This window comes from Pygoscelis adeliae, unplaced genomic scaffold (genome assembly GCF_000699105.1).
Source record: "Pygoscelis adeliae isolate BGI_AS28 unplaced genomic scaffold, ASM69910v1 Scaffold199, whole genome shotgun sequence".
Classification (NCBI taxonomy): Eukaryota; Metazoa; Chordata; class Aves; order Sphenisciformes; family Spheniscidae; genus Pygoscelis; species Pygoscelis adeliae.
In genome coordinates this window covers 1,254,550-1,278,044 of record NW_008825495.1, presented here as the reverse complement: position 1 = coordinate 1,278,044, position 23,495 = coordinate 1,254,550, and the positions used below count along the sequence as shown (strand labels likewise).

Sequence of the window (23,495 nt, the reverse complement as noted above, 5' to 3'; positions counted from 1 at the left end):
GTAAGGACAAGGGTCTAGGGGAAAAAAAACTGAAGAGGAGTGTTAATTTTAAATGTGTTTTGATGTTTTGTGTGTGCGTTTTTGGTTGTTTGGTTTTTTTTTAAACTTCAGCTGTTGATAACTTTCAGTTTTAGAGTGAACATCTAGCAAACTCAAAAACAGTCAAGACATTCCAGGACTGCATGCACTTCTGGTTGTGAAACAAGTGGCAAAGGTACGCTCCTGCTTTTTATTATAAAGACATCAGGAAAATTAATTCCTAACTGTCAGCTTAATAGAGTGGGGAGAGTTTTGTCCAGAATGTCCTCGTCTCTCACAAGTCACTTGTTCCTGAGTGTTTGTTGGTGACTCCTTAAAGGTGTAGGCTACATCACCATCTCAAGGCAGCTCCAGGTTGCACAGATGTCTGAGCAATCTGCTAATGTCTGAGCAAAGGAGGGGACACGGTCACTTCCACCACTTGCTGCTTGAAAGTTCATCGTATTTAGCATACTGGTGGCTATGTGAATGCAGTGAAAGACCATGTATGCTGCCTGGAAGAGCTCCTTGTGTGTAAATCAGTGTGAACGCTTGAGCTTGGGCTCTTCTAGTTTGGAAGTAAAGTTACGGGTTTTCTCTAATTTTCAACTGATGTTATAATACTTGGATAGCACTGTGTGAGCCTACACCAAAGACTGTATTTTCCTTGCTTTTTTACAAAAACAGTTTCAAAAGTCAAACAATTTGCGCTTCTGTTCAGATGCCTGTAGCATTCACACTTTACTAATACCTTGTGCTTTTGGCTCAAGTAAGAGTAAGGATTCAGTAAAGAAATAATGATGTGGTCATCCAGCTGTTGAGTAATACATTTCACTTCACATGTTATAGACATGCTTGGTTATTTAATAAGGATCAAAAAAAGGAGTAAAGAAAACATTATTTCCAGCAGGTGGTTTCTCTGAAATACAAAGTATGGGAGTGAATCCATAAGGAAAGCCTAGATATTTTTTTATTCATCAATCTGAATTTAACAACCATGTTGAAATGATGTTGGGACAGCTCTTGATTTCTAGCAGGACTTACACTTCAGTCATCTAGCTGCCTTTGAAAAGCCACCTCTTGAAATCAGGTAAATAATAGGTCTTATTTTTAAGTGCTGTAGTTAGCGTACCCCTCAGTTTCTGTGCCTTTTAAAACTTGGTCAGATCTTCATGGAGAGGACTACAGGTATATGAATAAAGTTGCCTTTTACATACAAACATCTGGCTTGTCAAGGTTTGCAATTACTGAGGATGTTTGCAATTTTGCATGCAGCACTAGACCCGATGACTTGAGAATTTCTCTCCAAACATCTTATCATGACTGTTTTTTGCCTAAGGATACACAGAGGTGCCATAAAACTTTTAGACAGTTGCATGCAATAATGTTAAACATATAATAATGTATAAAATGAAAATGTGTTTACTAGAAACCTTACTGTTTACATCAAAAAAGAATGTGGATTTCTTCCTGTGTTAACTATGCTGGCATTGGAAATTGACTATTTATACAGTCAAGTGTGTGTATTTAACAGTGTATACCATTATACTGCTTGGACCACTATAAGATTCAGTATAATGTCGTATCTGACTCAGTTTTCTGTAGCATATACCAAAACGTGCCGTCTAAAAGTGCCTTTTAATTGTTTCAGGTATCTTCCTGCTTTTAATATAGAAATGTGTATTCCTAGATCTCTGGCGAGTCGCTGGGATCACATATTTCAAAGTCTACTGGATCATTTTAATGTCATTTGGGAATTTAAAAAGATTTCTGCAATACTGATACCTGTTTTTCTCAGGTAACTGATTTGCCACAAAACATTTTTATCAGAGTAGTCCAGTTGTGCGTTCATCTGGTCAATGTTTTTCACTTTTATTGAAAAGGAATGAGAAGCCTGTAAGAGAAATTCAAGGCTGTCTCATCCCTCTAGCTCGGTTTCTGCAGTTGTTTAGGTTAAATTTTTTAGTTCATGTTCTTTCTAACCAACTGAAGAAAATGTAATGGAGGTTGGGCTTTTGTTCACAACCTCTTGGTCTTTGAAGGAAGAATATGATGCTTGTTGACTGTTATTTTTATTTGTTCTATTTTAACTCAGCTTTTGGTATGGCAATATAAACCTTAGTTTACAGTTGTTTCCAGTCTAAGGTTAACTTTCACTGTGCTTACTTTGGTATGTTTAGAGTAAGAGTTTAGGCACAAATTCCAGTTTGCTTTTCATTAAGAGAAAGTTGTGACTTAATTTTTTTTTTTTTAAATAAATAAAATATAATGACACTACCGGATGGAGTAACTAGTCTGTTTTGTGTGTGTGTGTAAACTTGGCCTCAAGTATTTTCCTATCTGACTGTTGGTAGCTATGCCATTGCCCTAGATGATAGAAATGAGTTTCTAGAGAACCTGGTTTGCTGGGTTAATGTACTGCTGACTGTGAGTGTCCTTTTCTCGCGTAGCCAGTGATATGCTATTAATTGCTGTTTTTAAAGGCATTTGTTTAGATCATTGGGGAGAAGGGTTGTAAAATATTTGAAGCTTTCAATATAAAAATAAATGGTTCAGTGGCTTCTCAGTAGGGTCGTGATGTTTGTAATTTATTCACACCCAACTGACACATACAATTGAATTCCAAATTAATTTCTTTTCAGGGATAATAGCATAAAAGTACATTTTATGACTAGTCCTTCAGCCCAGAAGAGACCCTTATGAAAATGTGTGAAGCCCTTTTTTGTTCTAAATTGAAGTGCATGGAATCAATACATACTGACTGCTTTCTTGGTTTATTTTTTTATTTTGAGGCAAGCTGAATGCACATAGAAAATGATGTTTGAAATCCTCACTACTGAGGATCCCAGTAATTGCTGGGAATGGATCCTAGGCTGAATTAGTCAGATCTACTCTTGGAAGACATAGGAAACTCAGCAAGGTTTGGCCAGTCCCTAGGCCCTCTCCAAAATTGCCACTTAATATGACTGTAAATGAAAGTACTTATCATTTGGATCTTCATTGAGGTTGTGCCATCCTGGAGTAGTTCCCGTGTGGTGGTCTTTATCCAAAAGTGAAATTTCTAAGTCTGGTTAACCATTAATTGAAAGGTGGGGGTCCATGGGAGGACAGCAGTTCAGAAGCTCCTAGCCAGAATGTTACTTGCTTTTGAAGAGCAAAGAGAAGCTGTGGGTTTTGTTGCCCAAAGCAGCAAAGCTGCAAAGATACTACTTCTTGCTGCTTGGACTTGAATCTGTGAAGTTTGGACAGTCTCGACCTATCAAAACACTCTAATTGCTTTATTTTTAAGCATGTATGTGAATAGTGCAATTTCCAGATAAATCAAGAGCCAAGTTACTAATCTTTGGATTAGAGCAAAATTTGTAGAGCAAATGAAATGTAAGAAATGAAAAAGTCATTTTTGTTGTTGTTGACACCAGACTAATACTGAGACTTCAACTCCTTGACCCTAGGGGAAAAAAAATGATGTTACTCTGAAGAAACTATCCTGGAATACCTGTGAGTGTGACAGAGAATAAATTTAAGTATTTGAATATTGTTGGGGGGGCAGGGAGGAAGCAAAATGCTGAATAACCCTCATCCATGTGCACATCTTCACCAGCCAGCATTTAATTGCAGGCTGCAGTGTACACAAAGATGGGAGCAAATCTGTCTCCCCAAAAACCTTGAAGCTAGAAACTAAAAGAAAATTATAGGATTCATTCCTTTAGTGTAAATGGCTTTTGACATCCAACTTAGTGATTTTTGATAAAGTATAGCTTCCTAACAACTATGTAAGCATGGGTTACCTTATTTTCTTTGAAACTGAGGAATTCTGGTATGGAAAACTGATCCAGGCTGGAGGAAGGGACAGTCCTTTTACAGGGACTTCTGGCATGTTGTTTCAGCAACATATATGAGGTGTGGCAAATTGTTTCAATTAGCAACACTCCTAACATATAAAAGGGTTTTTTTGTGGTTTGGGCTGCATCCATCTCTTGTATTAAAGAATTGCTACGCTGCTGCACACAAGTCAGGCTTTACGCTTCTGGGCAAGATGAATCTTCAAAAACTGAAGGAACCGCTTTTCTTCTTGCTATGTTTCTCTGTGTGTGTGTATTTTATATATAGACATGTGTTTTTATCCTGGTACAACTGCTACAGTCACTCATAGCTGTAGAAAGAGTGCCATGATGCATCCTGTCAAAGATGCTCTAACAGAGCAATACTCCATCAGCACACAGCACCTTTTTAGACGTGAGGCTAGAAAAATGGCCTCACTTTTCTGCAAGTTGTTTTCTCAGAAGAAAATGAGGGAAAAAGTTCTGGTGATGTCCTGTCATCTTTGCAGCAAAACTATTGTATTTTTTTTCCCCCACAGGCTTTTCCCATTCAGATTGACCTTGTTCCCCAGTATTTATCAAAGGCCTTTGGAGCGATGGGTGCTCATTTCTGAACATTACTTGAGGCCGTCAGTGGTGCCTGCTGAGGTCAGAAAGGCTGCGTCCTCCAGTGGAGTGGTTTGGGTAAATACTGGGAGAGGTGAGGGGATGTTTCCATTTCAGGGGGTACCTCCTCAAATGAAACAGGGACAGGTTTGGGTGTTCCTCTTTCTCAGGAGCCCTGGGCATGGTTTTGCCTGAAGGCAGTATTAGGATATCCTGAACTTTTGCCACGTGCCACTGTGGGAAAAGTATCCCTGTCTTTGATCTTTATTTTAAGGGCTAAAAACCAACACACAGAGCCCATACAGACAGCTTCTTCCCTACATGAGATTAATCACGGCAAGGCATCCATTAAGTTCATGTGTATAAATCTAGTTTTCTGCACAGAAGAACCTGGCCTTAAGTGAGATTCACCACTTGGTCCCAGGAGTATGAACTGCAGGCTCCTGAGCCCAACTGTTTTAGCATCTGCTTCAAATTCATCATCACAAATGCTTTCTATTTAAAAGTTTTGGGTTGTTTTTTTTTTTTTTTTAATTCAGAGAGATGAAAATTCATGGTGTGTTTCTCCTTTCAAAATGCTACTTTTATTTAATTGCTGGATTCTGGAAAAAGTAACCGAAAACCAAGTATGCATAGATGTTGTTCTGTATCATACGTTAACTACAAAAGCAAAAAATGACTGCTCTACAGTTTAAGCTGCTAGGTAGAGTTTTGTTCATACTAAACTCCACATTTGCACTTTGGGGCATGATTGCATGAAGCTTTCAACTTTGAAGAGCTGCACAGCCACTGGTACCTTCTCACGCTGTAGAAACTATCTGAGTTACACTACTTAGAAAAGTAATGCGACTTCTGTGTCTTCAAAAGTGAGGGCTTTAAAGATAAATGCTGTGATAAATGTTTTTGTATAAGAATAATCATCTTAGTAAGATGCAAACTCAAAAGCTTGAATCTTTATAGATTTCACGTTTCCATAGTAAATTAAAACTGTTCTACTTCCTGCCAAATCAAACCTGCTTAGATACTTGGTAATTACTTTCACAGCTTAATGCTTTACCCATTCAAAAGCTTGAAAAGGTTCATATGTTTTCCCCTCATTTTTTTCCTTAAGTTAATGAGAGTTTATTTAGTAAGTGGTAAACCCTAAAACAGTAAGCAAAGGCATAATGAAATCTTCTAGTATGATTGTTTGGTGAACATTTTATAGCTTAGTCTTTCAGAGCAATTGGAAAAAAAGGCAGCAAGCCATTAGATCTTCCTCTCTAATTTATTTTCTTTGGGTTAATGGAGAACAAGTTTCTAAATGTCTTAAACCAACCTAGCAAAGCATATGGGTTCGTGCCTATGTCTAATATCCCAGAAGACAATTTACTGTTTTTCCTTGTTAGTCAAACATCTGAGGAAAATGGGCAATTTACTATGTACCTGTGTATTCTGACATTTGATTTTTGGCTGATCAGTTCTGCGGGTCAAACTCCTACACGTTCTCCTTAGGTTTTTGTGGCCTCCCATCTGGGTTAAAGGACAAGATACAGCTTCAGCTGAAAGGAGATGCTGGATTTCTGTGACAACGCTTCCCAATACTACTCGTGAGACGTGAGGCTTAAGGAATCTGTGCCCAGGTTATAGCTGGAAAGGTAGCACTGCTGGAAGTAAGACAACTCAACCTGGAGAGGTTGAACCATGTGTCAACAAAGTTGCTCCAAGAACCGGCTGAAAGGCGGATTTTTGTCATCACCCCCATTTCTTTTTCCTACTGTTGTATTTTCATGTCTTGTCTTCCCTTCTCCCCACACTCCCTATCAGCCAAATTCAAGACAGAAGTCTCCAGAAACCACTTTTTTGGTGAATGTTCTCTGAGATTTACACCCAGCAGCCAATGCTGGGGTGAAATACTTTTAACCTTTGTCTACAACGTATTTCTTACTCTAGTCACACCTGAACTGCTTGGATTGCAGCAAAGCTGCTGGGTGAGGTTTGCTACAGCAAGGTCCCCAGATTTTGCTGCCACAAAGCTGCTTCAGCATTGAATGAAGCAGCAGTACTCGAAGTAATTGTTTACATCTCAAATAGCTGGAGAAGTACTTGGGAAAACGTTAATAGATGTAGGAAAAACTTGGATTATTCTGGAAACTATTGCTTCTCTTGACATGAATGACCTCTCGTATGAGTAATACCTAATTAGACAGCAAATTAGATGGAAGTGTGCAGAACAAGCCAGGTCCACGAACAGTGCAACGAATCATGTCGCTACCAGTAACCTCTTTCCAAGATAGGCTTTACAAAAATCTGTAATTGCTTCACTAACATTTACCATAGTAAAAATGTCTCCACCAATTCACACTTTGCTTTAGGTGATGCAATGGTGATGACACCGTGGCTTTCTGTCACCGAGGAACAAAACAGAGGAGCTGTTCCCCTTCCTGCTACCTCGAAGCAGAAAAAGATGATAAGAATAATGCATCTCTTCGCTCTTGAAGGCTCAGATACCAATTTTAACTTTAATCATTAAGGTGAAGCTTATCACTTATTCTGAGGGTAGATATTTTCCTTCATGTTTCCTTTTGGCGTAATTTCACCTCATTCTGGTATTTCTTACTGTTAACAATTAATAAAGTATGCCAAACTTGGCGTTGTCTCATGTCATCATTGTGAGGATGCAGACGCAAGAGGAGGATCCCATTTGCCATGGCAGGAGCTGTGAATGAAGCTTACTCTGTTCCTGGAAAAATCACAACCACCTCTCTTTCCTGCCAATGTCCCAGAGATGCAGCAGGTAGGCAGGCTGTGCTGGGCTTTTGGGGATGACGAGGTCCAAGTGTGTGCTGCCCTTGGGCGTTCCCAAGCCCAGAAGTTAGTACCCCTCTGACTATTGAGTCTCTGCTCCTAGCCATGATATTTAGCTAAATCACTATTCTGCACTAACCTTTGCCGGCAGAGTATCTTTGGATAACTTTATACAACAGTAGGAACATGAGATGTTACTTTTATCAACATTAATAGTGGACCCTAACCAGGGTGGGCTTGGAGCTGGAGCCCACCCTTTGGGTTTTGGCTGAGAAACTGGTCACATCTAGGTCACAGCCAGGGAAAACAAGGGAGGGAGGAGGTGTACAGCAGGAGGGCACATTTCTGCCTGGGTACTTAGATTTCATCCTTTTCCACAAAGCTACTGCTGTAACAGCATTTGCTGCGGTTACTGCTGCTGTCATGCTTGCACTAAATGTACTAACCCTGCTATGAAATTACTGGTACAGCTAATGTACGATGATATAATGGAAGAAGGGTGTTGTATTAAGGTTTCCAGGCAACCTTAATTTTCACATTTTCCTGATTTTCTCAAGGACTGGGGCTTTACAGCCTTAATATCTCTTACTTTGTGTGTGTGTTGTCTTTCATTGTGCAGGATTCAAACCTGAAGTCCCATGACTGCAATGTCCGTAATACTCGGGTGCCCTCTGCATCATGATCACAGCCCTAAGGCAGATGTCTCTGGGCACACGTGGTGCCTGGGTACCGGGTGCCCAGGAGCCCTGCCTCAACCCAGCCTGTGCCTCTAACCCAGCTCCCCACAGTGATGCTCGCACAGCCTGGGCGCCTTTCCTGATGAATAAAATAGCATTAGCGTCTCTGGGCCGTGACCGTGGCAAAGGGCTGGAACGTAGATGTTATGACCTGGTAGTCTTTTAAATTTTCCCTCTCCTTTGATAAAGCTGGGTTTTTCCCTGCAGCTCTGCTAAGAGCAGCTGAGGAGCAAGTTGATGGGAACTTGTATGTGAGATGAGCAGGGGTGAGAGGGGCTGGCTGCTGTGGTGCTTGCCTGTTTTATCTGCCTGGGAAGGCTTGAATTTAACTGAGAGCTTGGTTCCAGGACCAAGCATGGCTTGAGGGTCTAGGCATATGTCATTCCTCATTGCTCCTGTTAGCTGAAATCCCAGCGCTGCGCTTGTTCACCTCAACACTACACTAAATATCCCGGCTTGCTCCGTGCTGCGGGGATGCAGCTGAGGAAGTAGTGGGATTGCTGCAAAATACGACGCGTGCAGATAAGCTCTGACATACTGCAGTTCCCGTGGATGGGTAACTGGTACTCAGACTGGGAAACTGTCAGATTATGTGTGGGGCTGTTTTTACTAGACAATTTTTATGCAACTTCATGTCCCTGTGCCTGGAACTATCAACTTTAATCCCCAAGGACTGTGAATTCAGGGCATTGGGAAAGGGGAAGGAGAGCAGGAAAGGAGTGGTGTCCTCAGCCCCGCGTCTGGCAGACACCGCTTCTCCACAGGGGGAGGTGAGAGGACAGTTGATCACAAGACAATATCTCAAGACCATGAGCTCTACCTGAGACTTTTGTATGACCTAGAGCGAGACAGCTGCCCCCTCTGTGCCCTTCTCCCCCAGGCCGAGGGAAGGAGGTGAGTTGGCTTCTCAGTTTTCCTGTGCCTTGGGGCCATCTGTCTGCTCCAGGGATTTTGGCAATGGCTAGCTTGCTCCATCATGCGAGAACTGGTAAAGGAAGAAACCAAGTGGTAGATGTCCCAGGAGGGCCTGACAGCTTATGGACATCTCTCTTGTTCATCCCAAAATCGGAGGGGACCAAGAAAACTATCTTGCCCCTAATACAGCCTGTTCCTGAGACTCAAGACCGTGATTTTCTATGGACCACCAGGGTCATCCAGGCCCCCTCATTAGCATGTGAATCAAAGGCTGAGTCTTTCCTTTTGGGTGCATGCACTGCTCACTGCAGTTTGGCCTCCAGAGCTGTCTGCTCTCTTTTTAATCACTTGATAAAAGCCATGAGGGTTTTATATCTGGCTGTGGACACTACCTACATCTGCAATTCCATTAAAAATGGTCTACTTGTATAGGCTGGCATAACAATTCCTGTGAGAAGGAAAAATTCTCAGTAATGATTATTTTTGTTTGTTTTCAAGCTTTCCACATTTTATATGTAAGGTGGTTTTTTTTTCCCCCAGTACCATGCTTTCAGGTTTGCTTATCTTTCTCCAGTGATACGCTACAATTACTTGCTGTGTTTGCATCCCTTTTGGATGCATACATTTTAATTTAGGAATAAAAAGCACTGATTGCTTTGAAAAATGAAGCAGAACAACAAGTTCAGATTCTAGGCTGTGTAAAAAACTCACTCACTGTAGGTACATAGCCCCCCATTCACACAGCTCCTTCCAAGTCCTCGCTCTTCAGTGGAGCCAATTGTTTAACCGTGTTTATAACCAGTGCTGTTTCTGGAGCATTTCCTAAAAATTGACTGGTTTAAGGTCTACCCGCTTCAGGGTTTGGCTTTCTGCTCTGACATATTATAGAACAAAGCGCAAGAGCCAACCTCCATGGATGTGTGTTGCAGCACCTCTGCACCGGTGCGCAGGCTGGTGGGACCTGTGGCATCTCCCATCTCCCGGGGTTTGGATCCCCCACGTCAGTGTGGCTTGGTGCTCAGCGGTTTTGGGTTTGGATCCAAGCCTTCCCAGCGATGGAGCAGTGTCCAGGTTGCACATGAATCCAGCTGCCTATGGACGATCCTGCTCAGTAACAGCAAAGCAAATCTGTCACTGTGGTTGAGCTGGTTCACAATTGCATCTATCCGTTTGTGAATTTTGTGTTTGGACTGATCCCTTAATATAAAAATACATCTCATTTACTTTGTGGTGCTTTGGTGGAGTTTTTTTCAGTTTCCTTTCAGTTGAATAGCTATATGAAGTTTCAGCTCTTGTCTTCTGATCACACTTGGCAGAGCAGCAAGACCTAGTATCTAGAGCTCTGGCAACACTACAGTGTAGAAATCACATCCCACAAGAGATTTTTTATCAGCTTTCTTGATAAGCTTTCATTGTAGGAAGGCTTTTACATGACAGCTCATCCACCAGGTGCCTGAGGTCATCAGTCTCCCCCTGAAATGCCTGTTTCTCCCCTGTGACTGTAGAAGAGGACCCAGTTACATAGGTAGGATCCCTTGCTCAGTCTCCGTGTCTGCACAGACTAGTTGAGGTTGGCAGGGACCTCTGGAGATCACCCGGTCCCACCTCCTGCTCAGAGCAAGGTCTCCTGGAGCAGGTTGTCCAGGGCTGTGTCTGATCAGGATTTCAGCATCTCTAAGGATGGAGACTCCGCAGCCTCTCTGGGCAACCTGTGCCAGGGTCTGACCACCTTCACTGAGAAAAAGGTTTCTCTTCTGTTTAAGCAGGGTTTCCTGTATTTCAGTTTGTGCCCGTGGCTCTGTCTTCTCTACCTGTCCCCATCAGGCATTTAAACATGTGGATAAGACCCCCTGAGCCTTCTCTTCTCCAGGCTGAGCAGTCCCCGCTCTCACACAACAGCTGCCCCAATCCCTTCATCATCTTTGTGGCCCTTCATTGTGCTTGCTCCAGTAAGTCTATATCCTCCCTTGTACTGGGGAGCCCAAAACTGGACCTGGCACTCCAGATATGGCCTCACCAGTCCTGAGAAACACAGAAACGGGGTACAATATTGAATGCCAGAGACCTTGCTTTTGGGATCCTTGTTGATGGGCGTGATAGAAATAAGAAGCATTCCTGTTACCGCAGTGGGAAACTAAGCAGGCCCTGGGATATTTCTGCAAAGCAGTAGGTGGTGTAGGTTTTATTTCTCCTCTTGCATTTTCTTTCATAAGATGTAGTGCTTTCCACAGTGTTTTCTAAACATAGCTTCCTGAGATGTGTTCTTTATTGCTGGCCTGCAAGGTGGGCAAGCAGCTTGTGTGTTTTAGTCTCTTCAACGGGCTCAGGGTTAGCTTTCTAACAGGGCTGAAGCGAAAGCAAATATTTTCTGCGATTAGCAGTTGACCTCACCTCTTGGCAGCGTGGTCATCTATGGGGTTTTGTCTCCTTCCTGGGCTGAGGCTGGACGTTGAGGGTACAGCGCTGGTTAGTGAGCACCCAGGCTGCAGGTGCTGGGTGCCTTATGATCACCACCTGATGGCCCGAGCCTCTATCATGAGCGTGTGTGCGGGAGGTTGCAGGGAGGTGAGGCAACCACCGACCTGTTTGCACAGAGCAGGACAGTGTGACGAGGCTGCTGGGTGCGAGTTATGGCTAAGATATTTGTGATTTTGTTTTAAGCTGTATTTGCAACAGTCCTCAGCTGTTACCTTTGGATTCCCTCCGGGTACTTCTAAACTGGAGATACTTTTGGATGTTGTTAGGGAATAAAGCACTATTTTTTCTCTCTGTACACCATAGTCTAATATTCTCTCATCCCCTGCTTTATCTGCTGCCCCCAAGGAGATTCTTCTTACGCTCTCCATCAGTGTAGTGACCCCCAACTGTTTTATATTTATGCTCCCAGTGGTCGTTTGGCTTTCCCTTGTTTGCTGATCTTCACAGATCTGTGTTTCTTCCCTGCCTATGACGGCTTCTGAGCTGGAGAAATGTAACTTTAATTTAGTTCTTTATTTTATTTGCAAAAGGAGAGACTGAGAGGTCAGGTACTGAAGTGGGGTTCAGCGTTTACGTAGAAGTGGGACCAAACAGTAAAGCCTATAGGAATAACAAGGCTCAGTGGTGCAGGGGTGGAGGTGCTCCTTCCCTTTTGAGGTGCATCCTACTGATGGTCTCATCCCACAGTCAGAGGTTCCCCTTGGGGTAGGTAGGAGCAGAAGTGTTTGGGAGCTGTTCCTTGCAAAAGATGATGGGGAGAGACTACATCTGACAGGGTGAGAGGCTTGGGTCTGAGCAACCCCCAGGCTGAGCAGACAGATGCAAGGAGCAGAGGCGTGGGGTTTGGTTGCTTGTTCTGAGTGTGAATTTTCTCCCTTTCTCTGCTTGGGGTCCTTTTCCCACGTCACCAAACTTTCTTGATCTGAATTTACCCAGGGCTGCTAAGGATTGAGTCCCACAAAAGTGTTCAAGGCTCAGAACAAGCTTTTGGCTTGTGACTCCCAAATTCTTACCCACCTTTGCCTACCTGCCCCTTTTACTGACCGAAACCAAAAGCAAGCTGGCTGCTGGCTGGGGCGCTGATGTGTGCTGTTCTGGCCCTTGCTCAGAGGGATACTTCAGAAAGGTGTTAACCATTTTACGGTTAACCATTTTACTTTTAACCATTTGGTCCTTTGCCTGTACTTCAGGACCTTGGTGAATTGGGGTCAGGGCAATCAGTTGGGTAGATTAGCGTAGCTCTACTGAAGTCAGCTGTGGATGGTGTAGTGCTGGGGTAACGCTTTCTGTGGGCTCACCCAGTAACTTTTCTTCTTTTGTTTATATAAATATATGGACATTTCATATTTCATCTTTCCTCTGCTGTGTTACAGAGCCACAGGCAGCTGAGCAGCGTGATCAGTGGCACAAGATCTTACACAACATCTCCTATTTTAATAACATGGCATTCAATTGAGATTGCAGGTGTCGCAATACGTTGGTTCAGACATGATCACTTCCACATTTCTTTTTATTGGGGAAGAGCTGAGGTTTCTTTCCACTAGTCTGCATGCCTTTGGCTGAGACTGCACTTTGTGGACAGCAGATGTTCTTCTCTGGCTTGAGTGCCAAAAATATTTAATAGAAGATCAAAAAAGTGATGCTTATCCCAGCCCCCAGCAGATGGACCCCATCTGCTCCAGGCAGTTCTCATCGGGCCATGCTCCACCCCTCCACCCCGGCATTCACTGCGAGCAAGCACAAAACATGGGGTTAGCCACAAACAAATAAAAAAGAGTGCTGCGGTAAGCAAGGATGAGGACTCTTCCAGAATTTCTTTTTCTTTGGCTTTTAAAAGAAAATTTGTAATTCATAATGTTCAGTAAGAAAAAACATGTAGAAAAATATTAAACTCATAAATGCAACCCTGAAGCTGCAAGGTCAGTTTTTGGCATCCTGGGTCCAACAAATAGGGCAGGAGCAAAGCCACCCCTTCCCTGCACTCCTCCCAGCTTCAGAAGAGCAAAACATCTATGAAGAATGGTGTTGGCAGGAGTGTAGCTATGTGAAAATAGAGAGCAAGAGAGATACGAGCAAGAAATCTGCTGAGAGCAACTTGTTATTCTCCAGATTTTGGCATATTGACTCTTTAATGTCCTCTCTGGGAATACCCTTTGGCATCGACCTCCATGGATGCTTTTCAGATTCGCACTCCATGCAAAGAGATGGTCCAGCTACAGCACCCGCATCTTCCCCAAAGCCCAGCATCGCCACGGTCTGTGGCTTTTGCAGTGCCCCTCTTTAGTTCCTGAGCTCCCATAAAAGCCCCCTGTTTATTTCTCTGACCACACATTTGTGTTTTAAGACCTTGTGGTTTATGAAAAGTCAGGATCAAAGCCAGCAATGCTGCCAGCTTTGCTGCTTTGCATTCATGTGTATCTCAAAACATGGAGGGATCGCCCTCTATAAACTAGAGGGTTTATATTGCGACAAGCTGGCTTGTAGGGTGTAACCATGACCTACAGCAAAGAGCCTCGGAAACATTCAGGATCAGGGCCCAGAGCCTGCAAAGGGCTGTCCTCTTGTGCAGAAGAGACCTCATTTCACTTGCAGTTCTGCAGCTGTTGAAACCTCCCAGACTGGTGTGGAGCACTGTCTTCCTCATGTATGATCTTCTCTCCTTCACGGGATGCTGAGGAGGAGGATGAGGAGGGAGAAGTCGTCACCACCTCAGTGAGGGAAGGAGAGGGATGCTCAGTGCTGCTACAGCTCTGCTCATTGCAGAGGAGGTGGGAGGTAGCCTGGGAAGTGCTGGCTCCATGCTGGGACCTGAGGTGCCACCTCCCCCGGCACTGCTACCGCTGCCAAACAGGGGTGAGGGAAGGACCTTTCTTCTGGGTTGGCTCGTATTTTGGAGCGACATTTCCCAGCAGCAAGAGAAGGAGAGGAAGGAAATCTTATTTGCCTATAAAAGGATTCCCTGCCTGTATCCCGCGTGTGGCATGTGACTGGGATGATAAGAGGGAGGGTGAAAATCCTATAAACCATATCCCAGGGTGGGAGGCTCTTGCTTTTTGCTTTTCCCCTCTGCCTTTGATATCTCCGACCCTCTGACAGGTCCCTGGAGCTGCTCTGAAGAGAAATGGAAGGAGAAGAAAGCACTCCAATCACATTGACGCAACTCCATTCCTTCAGCAAGCTATATATATATATCTTTATTTTATAGTCATTTGAACAGCGGAGAGTTTGGCAATAGTGACAGCCTCGGAAGTGTGCGCTCTGCATTTGTGTGTGTGTGTGTGTGTGTGTTTCAATCCCTCCAGCTTGGCTCTCCCACTTGACGTCTTGGAATACCCACCATCGTGCTGTTTTCAAACAAAGCAGCAAATTGAAACACCTCTCCTGTGGGCTCCCTAAGAGCATCATGTCTTGACACCCCCAAACTGGCAGCGCAGGGGATGTGACCCGAACTGGAGGGGTTATTACCAAGCACTGAGCTGCAAAGAACTGCTGATATCTTTCAGCCAACAGCCAGCAAATCAGTGTCGGCAAAGCTTCGTTAAGCCGTCGAGGTGACCTGTGCTTCTTTCCCACCATTGCTGTTTATTTCAATTTATTTTTTTTCTTTAACCCTTTTCTCAGCAAAAAATTACTGAGGCCAGACCTTCAGCTGGGCATGACTTTATTGGCACAAACAGTACTCAGCAGATTTATGTTTGCTGAGGACTGTGCCCAGATTGACAAAGACTGGAGAATTTCAGCTGGGTTTCCATCACTAAAATAGGTCAGATGATTCCTAAAGCTGCTAAAGTGAGTTGTCCTGGGGCTCATTTTCAATAGACAGTTGTTTTTTATAAGGCAGCATATTCCCGAATAGCATTACATTTCTGTTATTTACCTAATACTTTCATTTTCTATTTCCAAGAATATATTTGACTGACTATGCTGTAAGTCATCACTGCTTCCTCTGTGATGCTGAAGAATAAATAAAGCTTCTGACGGGATTTTTTTAAAAGACCTGGCAGTGGGTCTAGCTCTCCTACTGAAATCAGGGAAACGTTGGCTTCTGACTGATGAGAAAAGGATGAACAAAATGGAAAATGCTTCTGGAAAGGACCCCCTCCTTCTCAGTAAGTCGACCCATGCCTGTTACTTGCTAATTCATTCATACACATAGTTGGATGAGTTGAACAACGCGTTGAGCAGCTGGTACTCAGCCAATAAGCCCAACTGTATCTCTCAACGCAAAGCAGAGGTAACTCCCTCTGCTCGTTGAGACAGGACCTCGATCCCCAGGAGCCTGAATTGGGGCGCTGTGAGGGACGAGGATCTCAATCCCGTGCACCTTGCTGCCAGGGCTTATGGGGAAGCAAAAGAGGAGAAGAAAGCAGGAACTAGCTTTGCTGGTGCCCCAGTGAAGCTCAGCAAGATGGGAAAGGACATTGCAGAGTGACAGCCCTGGGCAGTCGAGGCAGCTGTTTGCAAGGCTGGACTGCTGCACTGGTTCTTTGCCGAAACAATCAAGCCGTCCTAATAAATTCCCTGTGTAAAAAAATATATCTATAAATCGTGCCTTAGTAAGAACGATGCAGCTGCTAATGGGGCTGGGTGCGGCCAAACGAAATGCTCTAACGCTCTCTAATCCGATACCGAGCCGTGACGACTTCCTTTGCAAAGAGTGACTCTACTTGAACATGTGCGCGTGTGCGTGCATATGTACATGTACACGTACACATACCTATAGCTTTATAATCCTGCTGCCAAAGGGGGAAGACCCGGGTTTGCGGGTGGGCAGGGGGGAGCCCCCACCGCTACACGATCATGAACTGGCAGATGTAGGGCAGCTGGTCTTTGCACCTCTTGTCGAACCACTTGCCGACGGCGGCCCCCGACAAGGCTGCGCAGTTTTCCAGCTTGCCGCCGTCGGGCTGGGTGGTGATTTCAGTCTCCCAGTTCTTGTAGCGGATGGGGCCACCTGTCATGTCGACCCACTTGCCCTCCGCCGCCATGTCGTTGAGGCCCAGCCAGATCTCCGCCTCAGAGCCGATGCTCTTGCGCATGTAGTCGTAGAGGGCATCGTTCTCCTCCCCGGTCTGGGGGGTGCTGAGCGTGCCGCCCTGCGAGATGCAGTTTTCACTGGCCTCGTGGTACGTCTTGGTCTCCGAAAACGCAAGAAAGCATTTTAGGTCAATTTTGGTGCCTTTCAGGCAAACTGAGAGGTTGCCACACGAACAGAACAAAAAGACAGAAAGGGAATTGGTTTTAAAAACAGCGCCCAGGAAGAGGCAGCAGCAGCAAACGCAGCAGCCAAACTACAAACTTCATTTCTTAGGCTGTGCAGCAACCCTCAGCAGCACGGGAGTCCCAGGGGCCCTCTCCCTCCTACGCAGGGAATGGCTGCGGGGACGTGCCCTCCCTGTCTGCAAACCATCAGGAAAAATGGACCTCGGGGTGCCCCGTCACCCTCCTGGGCTCTGCCGCTGCCAGAGCAGAGGCACAGTGTGGTCCTCCTACCCCTTCCCCTGGCCTCGCCCTTCCCCAGCTGCTGCTATGCTTTCTCTGATGACTTTGTTGGAGGTAAGGTTTGTGATGGGCGCTGCCGGGTGTTGGAGTGTTTTGGAAAAAAGTCTGCAATTTCAGTTCAATCATCTTAATTATGCAGGCATGAGAAAAATGTCTTTTTTAATAGGCTTTGATCAGAAGTGTTGTGCTTGCATAGCTTGAGGTCCTCAGAGGAAGTTTCTACTTGCCTCTGATTTTATTGTTAAGAATAGCAGTTTATTTTATTTTTTTTTAAGCTTTAAACCCTGAGAGTGCAGGGTACTGTAGCAAAACAATAACTAATCAGAGCCATGCATTAATATCCAAACCAATGAATGTGAGCTTGGAACTAAAGCCTTGATTTTGCTTGTGTTCCTTTTCTTTTAAGGAGAACATTCTCCTTAACTTGCAGTTTCATCTCATTTCTGTTTCGTGTTCTGCAAATCCCTCTCCTACCGATGTCGGTGGAGTTTGCACAGAATAACCATGGAGCATGGCTGGAAGATGGACATTTTAGGCTTGTCCTCTGTACGTGTTCAATGAAGCATGGTGGGACTGACCTCCATGAGGTTCCCTGGGCAATACCGTGGTATGTATACGAGACCAGGTCACCATTTCACTGGAGTTCAGACAAAAGAGCAAGCTACATTTGACTGAAGTACAGAATAATCCATTACCCATCCCTCTGATTCAGAAAGGAAAGTGAACATCTGGCTTAGTGTCATAGAAATATCCACAGCTTTACAAATGGGAAGCTCTAGCACATAAACAGGGGGGCCATACGCTGCACAACTCACGTCATTAATGGCTTGAGGACCTTCATCTGCCTGAAGGAATTGCAGCGAGCCCACACTTTTGCTTTGATCCCCGAACCTCTCTCCCTGTGATGGACTCCTCGTAGCAGGGCGCTTGGACATCTCTTGTTAAAGCGTGCGGAGCAATTATAGCCGCTTTATAAGCAGCTCCTCTCTCAAAGCAAAAGCCATGCCTTCTTTAGCGAGTCCTTTACCTGTCTGGAGTGCTTGCTTTTCCTTCAGTAAAGCAACCTCCTGAGAGATGTTGTCAATCATGGCCTTCAGGTCTTCAATCATTTTGAGGCTCACACCATCTGTTGGAGGAACCAAGGGAGGAGCATAAACATTGGCTGCGTCCCCCAGGGAGGCAGCCAAAGCTGTTCCTATCATCAGAACTCCCTGTTTCTCTGCCCTTAGAGAAAGACAGACAAAAGGGATTTGCAAAGTCGACGCCTGTCCCCTTGCACATCTATCAGAGTGAGCGTTTGCTTGCTGGCCTGGTTCCACCAGCAACCCAGTTTTCCCAGTTTGGGCTTTGGGGCTTTGCACCCCGTGGGGCTTCGTGGGGCAGCGGTCTCCCCTTGGCTGCTGCTGCAATGCTGAGGTCGGGGTCACACGCATGAGCATCGCAAGGTGCAGCCTCGTCTTTGGAGCCCCTAGGTAGGGCACTCGCCTGGGGTGGTGCTGCACTGGGGTCAAGCTCCCAAAATGCAGGAGGGCACCACATGATGCTGCCCTTCCTGAGCAGCAGTTGTGCTGCACATGAGTGTTTTGTGGGGAACTTAAAGCTGCTGCTGAATAGGATTTATTGTTTTTTTAAACTCCTCAAAAACATGCCCTCCCTCTCTCACTCTTCACAGCACAACCTCCTGGCTTAAACACCCTAAAGCATGATTTTCTCTGTATGCACTTTTTGCTGTGCATAGGGCTGCAGTACCTCCACTAGATCTGCCCCTGCACCATCAGCCCCCCCCCATCCTTCAGCCCACCAACCACACCATCCCTCAGGCCATCACAGCTGCCTTTGCCCTGCCACTGCCTTCAGCATCCCTGGTGCAGGTACCCAAAAACTGGCCAGAGCTGCTCTCCCGCCACGAGAGGACACCTCCTTGGCCAGGGAGTTGGTTGCAGCCTGCTACTAAAGCCTACATCTTGCTAGGTGTGTCGCCTCTGCAACAGCTCCAACCAACTATTAATTGGTACTTGGATTTCTCCTGTCTAGGAGCAAAAGGACCGTTGTGCCTTGGAGGTGGTAGGAGATCGGACATTGAGGTGTTTGTATTCATTACGCTATCTCTGCTGCTCTTATTGCTTTACCTTGCCTGGCGTAAGCATCTAGTAGTCCTCATGGGGTGAAAGGAAAAGGGACAATTTGCCCAGGAACGCAGTAGGACAGGCTTCCTCAAAGGTCAAGGAGATGGGGAGCTGAGGCATCAAGCCAGGTAAGTGAGGAAGCAGCTTGGATGCGGACCAAAACCACCAGCCCAAAGATTACACGGTGCCATGAATATGAAAAGCCAGACACATCAGGAGGAGGGCATTAAGCTGCTTTACTCATTGCTCAATTAACTTTAATGGGTTCACTTAATACTGAGGCACTAGTTACTATTTTGGTGCCTTTGATGAAACCACTTTGTGGGAAACAGCTAATTAATACCTTTTTTTTTTTACATGCAAGCTTCTCTTGCAGCAGAACAAATGTCCCTTAGGTTTAAGTAACATACAAGAGCCATGGCAGGACACTGCCAAGGAGTCTTGCTGGGGCAGCTCCTTACATTGTTCCAGCCAGGTTTGCTGGTGGGTTCCCATCTAGAGCGTCCCTGTCACCCAAGGTGGACACGTCTCCTTAATAACTACCTAAGCGCCCTGTCCCTTTTCACCACCTAGTTTCCAAGCCCTGGGCCACAAGATGTTCCTGCAGCAGCGCGTTCACTGGGACATCGCAGGGAGAACCGGGAGTTGTTAATTTGCATTTCTGCTACAAAGCAAATACTGCGGCTACGTCAACAAACATCGAGTTTGCTATTCTATTGCCAGAGGTTTTTGTCTCTGCGCTGTTATTTCCTCAAGGCTCACCTCCTGAAGCCCATGGTCAAGGCTATTACAGCTTGGGTTTGCTGCAACTGAAGCCAGCATGGGGGCTTCCAATGCGGCCCATGGGAGCTGGAGCAGGCCCTTGTGCGGCGACCCGTGAGCAGCAGGATTAAGCACGGGCAGAGGCGAGATGAAGAGGAGACTCACAGAAGGACGTGGGTCGCAATAGTCTGTTGGTTTGAAAGCCTGGCCAGTAATGTATTTGATGCTGCAAATGGGAGCTCTTGCCCATTTTTCTTTGTTCTAGTTATATGCTGAATAACAACCGAATCCCTCTGTACTTCATTTTGCTTATTTAACTATTCCTATATGAAATTTGGATCTATATCTGGGTTGCTTAGCTTTGCCTAGGCAGGCATCGTCCAGTTTGTTCCTATCCGAACAGGTTTCTGTCCCCTGGCAGGGCAAGCATTGCTCTGGTTTGCAATGTCTGTCATCACACCCGCCTGGCCATCGGTATTTCTTCTGACACCAGGCATTTCCCTGAATGTCCCAGCCGGGAAAGTCGGGTCCCATATTGCAGTCTGTCCCTGGATCAGAGGAAGGGACCGAACACACTTGCACTGGGTTTATAGCAGTGTAAATGTTCACAGGCATTTTCTGGGAAGAGTACCCAGACTCCAAGATTACACATGAATTTTGGGCAGCCTCAGGAGCAGCGCCCACATCAGCCCCTACCTGCTGATTTAAGCATCTGGACTCCGATGGCCGGCTCCAATTTCCTTAAAAATACACGCGAGACCTACGCAAAGATGCTCTCTCCTGTGCTCCCAGCACCCTGCCATGGCTGTGACCAAGGGGAGCCCTCCCGGGGCTGGCGGGTCCCCAGCCTGGACCCCTGAGACAGGGGATGCCATCACCCACTGCGGCTCCCTCCTCCCCTGGGCACCCTTCTGGGCGAGACCCCCGCGGCCGCCGGAGGAGGGCAAATCCCATCTGCCCCTCAAGACATCGGGGTTTGGGGAAAGTTTGCTGAACTGCTGCGTCTGGGAAAATCACTGGGGAGCAATCTGAGGGGGCAAAAACCCAACAGCAGGCAAAGTGAATGTGCTATCTCAGCATTTTCTAAATGCTATGGTTTGGCTTTTTCATGTTGAAACAGCACCATTTTTGTTCTGAAGCAGATCCAAGTGTAAGCAATAATTACAAAAAAGAAGAAGAAAAAACAAAACAAAACAAAAGAAACAAATAAAAGGAAAAATTAGAAAAAAAGCTTAGCTCAAATCATCATTTTCTTTTCTAACATTTGTGGTTTGGCTGTGCAGATTAAAAAAAAAATAAATCCAGCCAAACACCCCAACCCTCCAGTGGCTTCACCCTGCCCGACCATCCCAAGCGAAGGGCTGGGCGTGGGCTGGGACGGGGGGGTGCTGGGGGCCTGGGGTAGGGGTAGGGATGGGGATGGGATGGGGCCATCCTGCCCTCGCTCATGGCAGGAGCGGCTGAGCCCCGGATCCTGCGGTGGGTGGGCAGGCAGGCAGCCTTGGACGTGGCGAGGGGCTGGGGGCAAAGAGGAGCCTCGCGGGGGAGTTTTAGTGCTTTCCTCCTTCTTTCCCCACCTCCTGGTGTTGGTAACAATCAGAAAAAAGTTAACTAAGAAATGCTGGAAGTTTCCAGTAAAGGCAGGGCAGCTGACCCGCTGTGGGGCTGGATGCGGCCAGCCAAAAAAAGCCAAGTTTGGGGTTTTCTTTCTTTTCCCCAAAGAAAACTTGACCTCTCCTTTGAAAAGTAACCCCGAGGCTCTCAGGAAAAATTACCACCAGCTGTTTCAGATGGCTTGACTTTCAGAAAAAAAAAGTTGCCCCCTCCCCTCTGAAAAATGTGTTTAAATCAGAGCCCAGTTTTCTTGTCAAAAAGGTGATTTTTCTCCCACCACCTGACTTTTCTCCCACCACCTGATTTTTCTCTCACCTGCTTGTCACCAGTGGGTTACAAACAGCAGTTCCAGCGACACAGGGAGAAAAATAAGATTTCTCTAAGAATCTCATTTCTCTCTCCTGATACATCCAGTAAGTGCAACACACGTATGTACCCTGTACCAGCCCAAGGAGGTATTTTTGCTCTAGAAAACAGCCACAGACATGGAACAAGCAGCTATGCAGTGATTTCATAGATCTTCATGAAAGATCTAATGGGAGAAAAAGGAAAAATTTCTCAAGGATGGGATCAGACAAAAATAGCCACTGGGCGAGCGTAGAGAGCAGCCTGGCCAAGCGAATTCCTGGGATGCTTCTTCCTCGCTCCCCACTTCATTCCAAGCAGCCCAGCGCCCGCCAGAAGCGGTCCAAGCTCACACGACTGCAGTCGGACACATCAGGCAGGCAGGCTCACACGCCACTGGGCTGCAACGCAAGCTGCTTCCTTACCTGCCTTCCCCTATAATTAATGTGCATTGAGTCAGAGGGAGAAAGGATGGGACAGTAGAAAAAAAGAGAAGGAAAAAAAAACCCACACTAGGGAAAAGGAAACTTAGGCATCTTTTTGTGTGCATTGCCCTCTGGTAAGCCTGAGTAGTCGGAGCTCATATATGGCTTGACATACACCCGGGGCAAGTGTTTTAAAATGAAGATCCATGTTGATATTTAATGGATTATATTTTATCTGCCTACTCTTGTCTCCAAATCTACAACAGCAGTCTGTCATCTGCCACTTATTTGCTTCTGAACAATGAATGAGGAGGGGTAGGGGTCACAGAAAGGGAGATTTTAGTAGAGGAAAAGTTTGGGGCGAACCTTAGAGGTAACACGGAAAATAATGTTGCCCTCTGAAGTTCAGACCAAGTTGTCCCATCAAATTTATTCAAGGTAGGAACCCGCCAAAAACATTTCAACTTCCTCGCTATTTTACAGAAGGGCTATGCAATCATTCCCACAGGGAGGAAAAAAATAACTTTGTTAGGTTTTTAGATGCTTTTTTAAGTTTCATTAAAGCACTGTTAAACGCCCAAATGACCAGAGTGATTGCATCCCCCCCAAGCCCCGCCAGGTTTCCTTGCCGGGAAGGTGCCGCTGTTCCTTACCTTTCTTGGAAGCCACTGGCTTTTGCCGGACTTTGGCGTTTTGCTGGCCGGAGACCTGGGCGAGGGAAAGGAGGCAGAGGAGCAGGCAGGCTCCCCAGAGCGCCATGCTGCTGCTGTCCGGTGCCGAGCGGAGGTGGATTGGCTCTGCTCTGCCCTCAGACAGCCGGCTTAACACCGGCTTGGATCAGAAATGGCTGTCCCAGAAAACCCTCTGCTGAGCCCTGGCCAGAGGCAGCCTCCCGGGCCCGGGGGGGCTCGGGCGGCTCTGGCCAAGGCTGAAAACATCCAAGCGGGTTTGCATTTCTTAGCACGCTGCTTGTTTTTGTTTAAAAAAAAAAAAAAAAGAAAAAAAAGAAGGGAATTAATCTACTGAAAGTCTGCTAAGCTAAACATAAGGAAAGGCTGTGGAATGATTTCCTATGGATTTTAGCAAAATGCCATGGGTTTGATCTCATGCCATTGTCGGCAATGGCAACGATGATGTGAGGTGGGAAACAGTTTGGGTGGCTGGGGGAACAGAGGGGGGAGGCCAGCCTGCCCGGGCGGCCCCTCTGCAGGGCTGCCCACGAGGGATGCTGCGAGCACTGGCAACGGTGGAGGGAACACGCGGGGGGACCTGAGCACCCCAGCCCCCACCACGGCATGCTGCAAGGCCCTGCATGGAGATTTCTGCTTTATCCCCACTGCAAGGGGCTGCTGCAATCTC

General features: G+C 45.9%; 1 protein-coding gene across 1 annotated transcript; it reads right to left on the bottom strand.

Annotated features, from left to right (window-relative positions):
* Window positions 1-14,529: 14,529 nt before the first annotated feature.
* Window positions 14,530-23,001, bottom strand: CLEC3B (C-type lectin domain family 3, member B). The gene is made up of 3 exons (XM_009331321.1): window positions 22,790-23,001; window positions 17,892-17,990; window positions 14,530-16,553 (listed from the first exon to the last, which is right to left on the bottom strand). Exons 1-3 carry the CDS (start codon window positions 22,893-22,895, stop codon window positions 16,153-16,155), a joined length of 606 nt encoding a protein of 201 aa, XP_009329596.1. The 5' UTR covers window positions 22,896-23,001; the 3' UTR covers window positions 14,530-16,152.
* Between the last annotated feature and the right edge of the window lie 494 nt (window positions 23,002-23,495).